Source organism: Globicephala melas, chromosome 20 (genome assembly GCF_963455315.2).
Source record: "Globicephala melas chromosome 20, mGloMel1.2, whole genome shotgun sequence".
NCBI classification, from domain to species: domain Eukaryota; kingdom Metazoa; phylum Chordata; class Mammalia; order Artiodactyla; family Delphinidae; genus Globicephala; species Globicephala melas.
Window position 1 is genome coordinate 23,365,841 of NC_083333.1, and position 12,547 is coordinate 23,378,387.

The 12,547-nt window shown below is 41.9% G+C and overlaps 1 protein-coding gene across 5 annotated transcripts in view; it reads left to right on the plus strand.

Annotated features, from left to right (window-relative positions):
• The window catches only part of MAP2K6 (mitogen-activated protein kinase kinase 6), a 128,655-nt gene that overhangs the window by 82,621 nt on the left and 33,487 nt on the right, over nucleotides 1–12,547 (plus strand). For all 5 annotated transcript variants that reach the window (XR_009560300.1, XR_009560301.1, XM_030838056.2 and 2 more), the window contains exon 2: nucleotides 6,205–6,271. Coding sequence is in view for 3 of the 5 variants with exons in the window: in XM_030838056.2 (XP_030693916.1) it covers nucleotides 6,205–6,271 (67 nt within the window). In the remaining 2 variants the exon portion in view is untranslated. The remainder of the gene's footprint in view (nucleotides 1–6,204; nucleotides 6,272–12,547) is intronic.

A 12,547-nucleotide genomic window follows, 5' to 3' on the forward strand; every position in this document is an offset into this window, starting at 1 on the left:
TAGGGGGAGAACAGGATTTTTAGGACAGTGAAAGTGCTTTGTATGACACTGTAATGATAGATGCATAGTGTACATTTATCCAAACCCCTAGGATGTACAACACCAAGAGCGAGTGGGTGATGATGTGTCAATACAGGTGCGTCATTTGTAACAAATGCACCACTCTGGCGGGATGCCGCTAACGCGAGAGGCTCTGCATGTATGGGAACAGGAAGGTATATGCGAATCTCTGTACCTTCCCTTCAGTTTTGCTGTGAACCTAAAACTGCTCTCAAAAATTGAAGTCCTTTATAAAAAATATGGATTCTGAGGGTTTGCTCTCAGAGATCCTGATCCTATAGAGCTTAAACAATTCCCATAGTCAGTGGGAACCAAGAGAATACGGTTCACGATCGATGAGATGTTTGAAAATGTCATTTTCACATAAATAACACAGGAGGGGGAGAACAGAGATGGCATTTGAAGAAATAACCTGCCCACAGAGGGGACATTCTGTTTCGTTCCTATTTTAAAAATGTAAGCACAAACGTGGAAGGGAGAAAAGAAACTGCTATCCGGTGGGTACCTGCTGTGTGCTGGACTCCTTCCCGTAGGTTATGCCAACTAAATCTCTCAGCAGCCAGAGTCTCGTCTCCAGCTTGTCGCTGTGGAAACTGAGTTTCAGAATCATCCTCAGGGTCCCAGTGTTAAGTGGCACGGCGGGGACTTAAAACGAGCTCTTACGTATGCTCAGGGTTGAACTATTTCTACTCCATTCTGTGCTTTTTTTTTAAAAAAAATTATGGTTGATATACAATATTATATTAACTTCAGATGTACAACATAGTGATTCAATATTTTTACAGACTACACTATTTAAAATTATTTTTGAAGACCTCAATACCAAAATTCAAAACAGCTGAGAAAAGAACAACAAATGTTCCGTCAACAAATACTGACGGTGTACAAGCCCTGGGCAAAATTGCTGCTGTAGCTGAACGTTTCTGGGTGAGACAGATAATAAATAAGTAATAAGTAGATTCAAAAACGAACACATAAATGCAGAAGTGATTCGAGATTGTGAGACAAGGTATGAGGAATATAAGTGGAAGACGGTCGTGGAGATCTATCTTAGGTAGAGTGGACAGTTTAAAATACTGGGAGTTGAGTGAAGTTGCATTGAATTCGTATTGTGTTTGAGACGCCGGCCTGTGGAAGCTGGTGGGTGTGGCCTGTGCTCCTTAAGTATGTCTGGGGAGGTCTGGGAAGGTTCTGTGGGGCGTGTGATAAACGGGCTGAAATTAGAAGGTTGAGCTCCTGTCCACAGGAGGGCTGGAGCCCCTGAGCCCAGGGACACGGAGGTAAAGCTGTCGTTTCAGGAGATTCATCTGCCGCCTTGAAATAAAAATGACTGCACGTTTTCAAATGAACTTTGCAGCTTTCCTTCTCTAAATTTTATGTAATTCCAAAGAAATCTGGCATCCTGGTGGAAGTCTCAGTGGTGGGTGAGATCCAGTGGTTTGGGGGAATTTTCTGTGTCCACTTCCGGGTCACTGTTGTTAAGCCAGCTCTCTCTCTGTTCTCCCTTCACTCTGCCCTGCTCTGTGAGCTGCCTTACATCTGACCATTGTGACTTAATAACATTTAATGACACTTCTCCGCCACCTTTAGTGCCAGCTACCCATGGAACTGAAGCCTAGATACAAGTATGAAGGCAAGGGCAGCCAGGGTCTTCAGGTTGCCAGTTACTTGGCTGGAAATCCCATTCACGTTGGGAAACAGATTTTTAAAATAAATTTGGAGCCGGGAGCAAAGTCATCCCTTTGTAAAGCTGTGTCAATAATCGTAAACCCTCATAATCATGTTCCCGGACCCTTGGCCAGGCTGACAAACATTTAGGTGTCAGGAGAGCCTCCGGATTCCACCCCTCTGGTTTCTCTTGCTGTTTGGGTTGGCGCTGGAGCGCGATCTTCTGTTTTATGTAATAAGGCACATGAGAGAAGCCCTTTGTGCTTAGCTTCTCTGAGCGGTGCCCAGCAAGATGTCTTGTGTACCCCATCATTTTCGGTACGGTCAGAGCTGGTGAACATTTCTGTGGCTTGGTAAATATTTTCTAACTGCTGGCAAGGTTTTTTTTCTTTTTTTCCCCAGTGCCATTGGGGAAAGGCTTTGGTTTAAGATGAATTTTGCCAATACATGTGTGCAGTGGGACTACAATATTTTTGGAGAAAACAGGCATGGGTGTGACACAGGCTGATGTAATATGGTACCACATATGCTCCATCAGGCCAAGGAGGTTTTTACCCTTTGCAGATTGTGCCAATAAGAGGGCACAGCTGGTTGAGATCTGCAGACGTATACAGAATTCTCTCCTTCTGAGAAGGCTTGTTACTAGCATGTGACATAACATAGAGCCTATTTTCTGACGTATTTTTCATTTTTGCTTTTGAATGTCAAGCAAAAAGGCCACTTATCATAGTTGGCCACTTAGTTTTATTATTCACTTTGCTGCCTCTCCTTAATTTTTTTTTAACACAGTGTTAAATGTTAACAGTCAGGTGTTGGCAGCCTTGCCAAGGGGAACAGATTGCTTTGAAATAAACACAGCTGGAAACTGATCACATATTGTTTTCCTTTCTTTAAGAAATGAAAGAGGCATTTACAGAAAAGCTGGAGAACGCTGTGCTATCCAGAATTACTTTACAGATTTACTCCTCCAAGTCTGGTTAATGCTTAATGTCACACCTTGGTGTTCAAACAGACCCACTTCGACTCTCCCTTCCTGAAGTGGGAGTTTCCCTGGGAACGATAAACTTGCAGAGGTTTGGGGTGATCGGCACTGCAGGAGGGGTGGAGTCTGTGCAGCTCCGTTTTGCTCGGCTGAAGCGCCGTCTTCCGAGTAAAGCAGCCTTCTCTGGGGTTTTCTTCTGCTCGCTCTCGCAGCAGCCCTGAAACCCTTATTAGAGGTACCTCTGCTGGTCTTTTACGGGGCTGTTCTTCCAGTGATGGTCAAGTAAGTGAATTATGGAATGTTGGTGCGTGCCTTTGTGATTTTTGTTTTATTTACTGTTAAAAAATGAAGGCAGGGTGTTTTCTAATGGTGATTCAACTAGGTTTTGTGTCTGCTGGAACTCTGTTTCTTGTTTTTTTTTTTTGTCAGAGGAGAACCAGGGGTCTTCTTTTCCCACACCTAGAAGACTTTATTGTTCTCTGGGTCATTTCTTTCTTTAGTCTCCGTGCCAAAAGTTTTCTCTCTTTCTTTTGCTATTTCTTCGTATAGATGTTTTGATGATTTGTTACTTATAGCTTAATAGTCGATTGCTATTAATGAACTACGAATAATTAATTCCTATGGTGTAATAATTCACTGCTATATTAAAGTTTTTCAAAGGTGTTTTCCTCCATAAATAGGTATTTCTCTTGACATCCATCTTGTAAGAGCTGAGTTAGAAATGAAGAAGAGAGATGCAGGAACTTAAGAGTAACGTTTGCTTGCGGCTTGCGTAAATGGCATCTGGGGAGGCTTTTTTGCAGGAAAAATATATTTTAGTTTCATTTTGCTTCATTTTATCTGGCAGAACTACAGGGTTGTATTTGTCCGGATTACCTGAATTCTCTGTCACCTGTGTTAGAATCTGCATGATGTTTAGACAAGTCAAACTCGTTCATTCTTCCTTAGAGTATCTCATTTAAAATAGCCTTCCCTATGTATTGCCTGAGGCCCATGGATGGGAATTGTTGGAATTAGGCCATTTATCTACTTGGATTCTCACAATCAGATCCAGCATAGTACAGCTCTGTGTATTGTCAATAACTAACTCAGTGACATGTGCTCAATGGCCATCTGAGCTCCAGGAATAGGAAGGGAAATGGTGAGTTTTGAATTTTTGTAAAACGCATAGGTAAGGCCAAATGAGGAGAGAACTGAGAAGACCTGTTACGATGAAGGTGGTTCTTTTTCTTTTTGAATTTTATTTTTTTATACAGCAGGTTCTTATTAGTTATCTATTTTATACACATCAGTGTATCCATGTCAATCCCTATCTCCCAATTCATCCCACCCATCCACCACTTTCCCCCCTTGGTGTCCATATGTTTGTTCTCTACATGTGTCTCTATCTCTGCCCTGCAAACTGGTTCATCTGTACCATTTTTCTAGATTCCACATATATGCGCTAATATACAGTATTTGTTTTCTCTTTCTGACTTAACGTCACTCAGTGAAGGTGGGTCTGAAAGGCTTTCTCTGTGTTGGTCACTGCCAGGCACGTTGCTTCCTGGCTTTGTGCAACTTGGCAGAATTGATCTAGATTTCTGGATTTTGAAGGCATAGAGAGAAAGATCACAATTATACATTACACTGGACTATGATAATATACCAATTCTGTTCCTGAGTTTCTAAATGTTTATTTATTTATTTGGGCTGTGCTGGGTCTTAGTTGCGGCACGTGGGATCTTCGTTGCGCCATGCATGCGGGATCTAGTTCCCCGACCAGGGATCGAACCCGGGCCCCCTGCATTGGGAGCGCGGAGCTTTACCCACTGGACTACCAGGGAAGTCCCTGTTCCTGAGTTTCTTAAATGACTCATTTTCTTTTATGAGACTGTGCAGCTTGTTTTTTTAAAATGATTATAATTTCATTGCTCTTTCATATGTGTTATCCCATGGTTCTCACATCAGTCCGATATGGTAGGCATTGATGTTACTACACCGTTTTATAGTTGAGGATATCAAGAGTCAGATGAAAAGTGACCCTGGAGGTCTCTTGGTGAGTGAAGGAACTGGATGTAATCTGGTTTTTTCGTTTTGTTTTGTTTTTTGCGGTACGCGGGCCTCTCACTGCTGTGGCCTCTCCCGTTGCGGAGCACAGGCTCCGGACGTGCAGGCCCAGCGGCCATGGCTCACGGGCCCAGCCGCTGCGCGGCATAGTGGGATCTTCCCGGACTGGGGCATGAACCCGTGTCCCCTGCATCGGCAGGCGGACTCTCAACCACTGCGCCACCAGGGAAGCCCCTGTAATCTGGTTTTTAAAAACTCATAACCCCGTACTCCCCTACCTCATTCTCTCTGGTCACCTCTAAACTTCATCCATTGTGGCACAGAGGAAAGAGTTCCCACCTGAGTGTTTGGAGGCCTGGATTCTGATTCTGACTGGGTCATTGCTGGCTCTCTGATGGTGAGCAGTCACTGAAGTCTTTGGATGTCATTTTCCTGCAAGAGGCTACAGAATATGACTTCTGCAGTTTCTATGCAGCTGCAGATCTCTACTCAGAGCCTTAAGCAGGGTGTGTGTCAGCTCTGTAGTGCTCCCTGCAACGTGGAGAAGAGGTGAGAAAGAATGTAAGCCCACGGGTGTTGTATCCAGCTCTGCTCTGGCGTTTCCTGCTAAGCATGAAGAGATACAGCATGTCCTTAGATGAGGAAAATCCCGAGCCTTTACAAGACTGGATTCTCTTATCGCTTCCTGAGCCGTCATTTTTCAGTCTGTTCTTTTAAACCATCAACAAAAGTATTTGAGCGAAGCTCTCTTGTGGTTTCAGCCCGGGGATGATGAACAAACACATTATGTTCCCATCTTGCCCCCAAAGAAGTGACAGCCTCCTTGCATGGGCCCATCTCTTATCATAATCCTTTTTGGAATGGGGAAAAAGTAAATAAGTATTACCCTACCCTTCGCTTAGGTGTTTTAACTTACGGCAGGTGGTTGAGAAGAGGAAGGGGAGAACAGTGGGAAAGTATGTTTTATTCTACCTCCATGGTTAACTCTGTCAGCTAATCAAAGATCAATTTAGAAAACTCTGGTATACTAAGAGAAGTGTGGGTACATCTGACTGACATTATAAAGGAAAAAATCCTGTAACTAACACCGTCTACCATTACCATTGTTGTGTACAAGAAAATGAAGAAGAAGTTGGAATGCCGAACTCCCAGCAGGGAAAAAAGGGCAGGTCTTCCTGGGTAAAGAGGATTGGCAGCCTTATACTGACACTGCACCCTGCACTGGTGAAAAACCGCATCCGTGATCTCAGTCTGCACTTGGGAGGCTCTGCTCAGCCTGGTGACTGGTGCGTGTCATTCACGGCCGTCCTGGTAGGAAGTGGAGTTCTGAATGTGGAAATGAGACCTGCGTTCCCAGTTCTGTCCTTTTTCTCTGCTGCAGTCTCTGTCCCTGCTCTCATGCTGTGATTCAGACCTTAACTTTATTCTTCCATCTTTCCCAACAGGCAAGAAGAGAAACCCTGGCCTTAAAATCCCAAAAGAAGCATTTGAACAACCTCAGACCAGTTCCACGTAAGTCTGGCAGGATCATCGCCTTAATCCAAATGCTTGCACTTTACAGATTTCCAGGGAATGGGAGTTCATTTTTGGACTGGTGAGCAATACCTTAACTATGGAGATAGCTGTTAGAAAGGAGAGCCCTTTAAAGGAGGAAGCCAAGTACTTACTGTTCTGAGACCCGAAAAAAAAAATCATAGTCGGTCAGTCGATATGGAATGGGTAGCTTTGAACTCATTGCTAGTTGGTTAAAAATTCTACAAATGCGTTCAGCAGATGGGGTCCTATGTAAATCCAAAACGGTCACTGGACATGGACTTTTTGCCTTTTCTATATAGATCTGAGCAAACAAGCAAACCCCTGAGAGAGCCACTACTATAAAATTTGGTTTGAGGTAGAAAGATGGTATTTGGTGAGAACTCAGCATCCTGCCACCCAAATCCTGCCCATATAAACAGAAGACAAGCATGAGACGAAGGACCACTCCTTTGTTAGCTGAGCCTTTGGCCCAGATCCCTAAGGGAGCCCGGGTCCCGGTGAAGCAGGGCACCCTCTCCTGGAGCCTCCACCTCGTCTCTTTGTCTCTCTGTTGGGTGGGGAGGGTATTTCCTGCCTAGCTGGGGGTATGACCACCTATCAAAGCATCTGCATGGGAGGAATGGAAATTCCAAGAAAAACAATTACAGCAGAGGTACCATAAAAGCACAGCAAGTACAATGAGAGGAAACTTAAATGTTTCAGGCTTCTGCTCATCTATAAAAAAGCACCTCCCTTTGTAGAGGTTTCCGACCTTAACCATGATCATTCCCTATCACACAGTGCACCCCTGGTGTTGGAATGTGCTAATAAAAATGATCATGTTCTGTAAGACTTTGGTCCTTGCATCTTATGCAACCACGTAAACACACTTTCCACTGAAGAACCTCTAGGGACGGAGCAGAGGGGAGGGCTGTTCTTCAGCGCCCTGGACTGTGGAGCCAAATTCAAGTGAGAGTGCTCCTTTCATGAGGATCTGCAGGAGGAATTCTTTCCATATCTACTACCAAGACTGGCGTTTCTTTCTTTTTCTCTTTTTTTTTTTCTTTTTTTCGGTCCCTCTGGTTATTTTTCTTCCCTTGGACCTATGAACTATGTAATTAGTAACTTTTCCTCTCTGATTGGTTTCTTCTCGTGAGCTTAGGATCAAACATGTGGCTTCCCTATACGGGACTTCAGGGGGTACACTTTTAAAACTTCATTTTGAAGTAATTGTAGATTCACAGGAGGTGGCAGAGAAATGTACAAAGTCCCCTGTACCCTTCCCCCACCTGTGTCCCCCACAATGTTAACATCTTACACAAACCTAGTATCACATCAAAACCAAGAAAGTGGTGTTGGTGCAAACCGCAGAACGTGTTCACATTTCACCAGCAATACAAGCCCTCGTGTGTGTGTGTGTGTGTGTGTGTCGCTCTGTGCAGTTGTATCACACGTGCAGCCTTGCATAACGACTACCGCAATCAAGATACCCGAGTGTGTGGCACTACAAGACCCTCTCCTTTTACTCCCCACCTCTGCCCCCACCCCTGCCGTCCCTAATCCCTGGCAAGCACTGATCTGCTCTCCTTTTCCATTTCATTACTTCTTGATTGTGGTGCACATGGAATCATGCGTCTCCGTTCTGAGACTGGCCTTTTTCATCCAGCGTCATTTCCTTGAGGTTCATTCAAGTTATCGCATGTATCCATAGTTTATTCTCTGTTGTTGCTGACTGCCATTCCATGGTATGGATATACCACAGTTTGTTAAACCCTTTAGCCTTTGAAGGAGACACAAGTAGTTTCCAGGTGAGGTGTTATGAATACATCTGCTGTGAACATTCATGTGTAAGTTCTTGCATAGAAACAAGTCTCTGTTTCTCTGGGATATAGGTCCAGTAGTACAATTACTGGGTCACATGGTAAGTCCACTTTTAGTTTTGAAAGAACTGCCAAGTATTTTCCAGGGTGATTTTAGCCGTGTACATTCTTACCAAAAATGTATGAATGACCCACTTTCTCTGCATCCCTGTCAGCGTCATCACTGCTTTTCATTTTAGCCATTCTGGTAGATGTGAGATATCACTGAAGTTTTAATTTTTATTTCTCTAATGGCTGTTCCATACTTTTGGCATTTATTTCCCATCCCTGTATCTTCTTTGGTGAAATGTCTGTGCACTTCTCTGCCTATTATGTAATCAGATTTTTTTTTTTATGTTGAGTTTTGAGAGTTCTTCATATATCCTAGATGCACAGAGTTTGTCAGGTATGTGATTCAAGAACATTGTCTCCCAGTCTGTAATGGGTCTTTTCGTCTATTTCTTTAAAAAAATTATTTATTTATTTATTTTTGGCTGCTCTGGGTCTTCGTTGCTGCGCGCGGGCTTTCTCTAGTTGCGTCGAGCGGGGGCTACTCTTTGTTGCGGTGCGCGGGCTTCTCATTGCGGTGGCTTCTCTTGTGGAGCACGGGCTCTAGGCATGCGGGCTCAGTAGCTGTGTCACGCGGGCTCAGTAGTTGTGGCTCACGGGCTCTAGAGCGCAGGCTCAGTAGTTGCGGTGCACAGGCCTAGTTGCTCCACGGCACGTGGCATCTTCCCGAACCAGGGCTCGAACCTGTGTCCCCTGCATTGGCAGGCCGATTCTTAACCACTGCGCCACCAGGGAAGCCCTCGTCTTTCTATTTTGATGAAGTCCAATCTATCAGTTTTTCCTCTTATGTGTTATGTTTTTGGTGACAAGTTTAAGAACCCTTTGCCTAGTCCTGGGTCCTACAGATTTTCTCCTATGTTTTTTCTAGAAGTGTTTTAGTTTTACATTTTAGATTTAAGGCTCTGTTACATTTCGAGTTTAATTTTTGTACAAGATGTGAGGTTTAGGTTGGGCTTTATTTTTTTTTGCCAATGGATTTCTGGTTGCTCCAGCGCCATCTGCTGAAAAGGCTATCCCTCCTCCACTGAATTGCTTTTGCGCCTTTGTCAGATATTAATTGGGCGTATTTGTGTAGATCTGTTTCTGGGTTCTCCATTCTGCTCCACTGGTCTCTGAGTCTGTTGCTCTGCCAGTCTGTCATACTGTCTTGATTCCTGCGGCTACACAGTAAGCCTTCACATTGGGAAAAGTGATTCCTTGCACTTTGTTTTTCTTTTTCAAAACTATTTTGGTTACTCTAGGGCTTTCCTCTTTTCATGTTAGTTTTAGAATAAGCTTGTCTATGTCTACAAATAAACTTGCTGGGATTTTTGGTAGGAATTGCGTTTAACCTATAGATCAGTTGAGCGAGCATTGACATCTTTACTGCACTCAGTCTTCCAGTCCATGAATGTGGTAAATTTCTCCAAGCATTTAGATTTTCTTTGATTTCGTCCAACAGTATTTTATAGTTTTCATCACACAGATTCTCTCCATCAGGCTTTGTGAGGATTTATACCTAAGTGTTTCCTTTTTTTGAAGCAATAAAAATTGTATTCCACTTTTGATTTGCATTTGTTTATTGTCAGTATTTAGAAATGCAATTGGTTTTTGAGTTGACTGCATACCCTGTGACCTTACTAGTTCCAGGAGCTTTTTTAGTAGATTACTTAGAGTTTTCTGTGTAGATAGCCATACCTTCTGCAAAAAAGACAGTTTTATTTCTTCCTTTCCTGTTTTTTTTTTTAACCTTTATTTTCTTACCTTATTTTAGTGGCAAGGATATTTAGTACTATGTTAAATAAGATTGGTGAGAGCAGGCTACCTCGCTTTGTCTCCCATCTTAGAGGGAAAGCATTCAATCTTTCACCATTAAGCATGATGTTAAGTCCTCATAGATGTTGTTTATGAGGTTGAAAAAATTCCTCTCTGGTCAAAGTGTACTCAACATTTTTATCATGAATGTGTGTTGAATTTTGTTGAGTGTTTTTTTTGTGCATCAATTGATGTCATCTTGGAGTTTTCTTCTTTGTCCCTTTGATATGGATTACACTGACGGATTTTTTAAATATCGAACTAGCCTTGCATACCCCCCAAAAATCCCACGTGGTTGGGATATACTACTTTTTTTATACATTGTTGGATTTAATCTCCTAAAATGTGAAGATTTTTGTGTCTTAAATTCATGAGAGATGTTGACCTGTAATGTGTGTGTGTGTGTGTGTGTGTGTCTGAGCTATTATGTTCTGGTTTTGGTATTTAAGGTAATACTGACCCTATAAAATGAGTTGGTAAGAGTACCTTCTGTTTTCTGGTAGACATTGTATAAGATAACCGGTAATTCTTAAAAAAATATTTTTGAGCTATAACTGACATATAATATTAGTTTCAGTTTCAAAATAATGATTCGGGACTTCCCTGGTGGCGCAATGGTTGAGAGTCTGCCTGCTGATGCAGGGGCCGCGGGTTCATGCCCCGGTCGGAGCCTGTGCTCTTCAACGGGAGAGGCCGCAGCAGTGAGAGGCCCGCGTACCGCAAAAAAAAAAAAAAAAAAAAAAAAAAATTCCCCCAGGGAAAAAAAGTGGGCTTATATATTCCTTTTTTTGGAGCTTTTAAATTACCAATTCATTTTTTTTAATAGTTATAGGGCAACTCAGATAATCTATTTCATTGTGGCTAAGTTTTGGCAGTTTGCAGTTTTCAAGGAATTTCTTCTAAGTTGTTGAATTTATGAAAGTAAAGTTGCTCATAGTATTTCCTGATTATTCTTTTAATGACTGCAGGATATACTGAGATATCCCCCTCTTTTTTTGCTGATATTGATAATTTGTGTCTTCTTTCTTTTTATCTGTGTTGGTCTTGCTAGAGGTTTATCAATTTTTATTGAATTTTTAAAAGAGCCAACTTTGTTTTCTTTATTTTCCTCCTTTCAATTTTATTGATTTCTGATTTTTTTCTTTGACTTTTCAAATTGACAACGTTATTGAGATAATTGTACAGTCACATCCAGTTGTAAGAAACAATATAGAGAAACTTTATATTCTCTGCCCAATGGTAACATTTTGTGAAACTATAGTATTATAAGCTCAATTGATATTGACAGTGATACAATGTACCCATCTTATTCAGGTTTTCCAGTTTTACTTATATTCACTAGTACGTGTGATGTTAAATTTCTGTACCATTTTTGTCACCTGTGTAGGTTCATGCATTCACCACTACAGTCAAGAAACTGGTTCTGAAACCAATAGGATCCCTAATGTTGCCCTTTTATAATCATGACTGCCTTCCCTCCTCACCTCTCCCAATACTGTTTCTCACTCCTGGCAACCACTAATCTGTTGTCTATTAATTTTTCTCATTAAAAAATATTATTATATAAGTGGGATTATAGTGTGTAACCTTTTGGGATTGGCTTTCGCCACTCCAGCATAATTTCCCGAAGATTGATCCATGCTGTATACATACGTTGCTCCTTTTAATCGCTGAGTAGTATATCTTGCTGAGTTATGCGTGTACATTTGTAAGTGTGCGTGCAGACAGCAGAGCTTAACCACTCACCTATTGAAGACATCTCGGCTGATTCTAGTTTTTGGCTGTTGTAAGTAAGTCTATGAACAATCATGTACAGGTTTTTGTGTGAACATAAACATTTAGTTCTCTGGGAGGAAAATACCCATTAGTGGAATTGCCGGTGGCAGTGCGTGTTTAGTTTTTAAGAGATTGCCCAACTGTTTTCCAGAGTGGCTATATTATTTTGCATTTTCACTGGCAATGTATAAGTGATTCAGTTTCTCTACAACCTGTCCAAGATTTGGTGACGCCACTATTTTTTGTTGTAGCCATTTGAATGGTGTATTGATATTTTTCTGCTCTTTATCATTTCCTTCGGGATATATTTTCATATCCACTTTCCAGCTGTCTTTTATTCCTTCCCTTTAAAATTTGCTAGTCTTCACCTTCTAATTTATATTAATTTTCTGGGTTTTTTAAATGAATTTTTGACAACCACCATAAATCCTTGCTTGGTATAAAGAAGTGAATAAAAACCTATGCAAAGGTAAAAGTAGTTTCTTTGTTGTCTTTCCCTCATGTGGTAGAATAAGCCTTGAATGTACTTTTCTGTTTCATCCTGTAAAGCCAAGGTCCCTTCATGGCTGTAGACTGTCCCACGTTAGCTCATGGACAGGATTATTGCTGTTGTTGTTGTTATTATTATTTTAATACTGAGGCTGAAATATGTACTCCTAAAGAAGAAGCTTCCTCATTTTGAGTTTTTCTTGGCAATTTTGTGAGGTTGGCTTGGTAACTCTTGCCATTTATATAGACCCTGCCGCCTTCTGCTGAACTACACACAAATAAATAG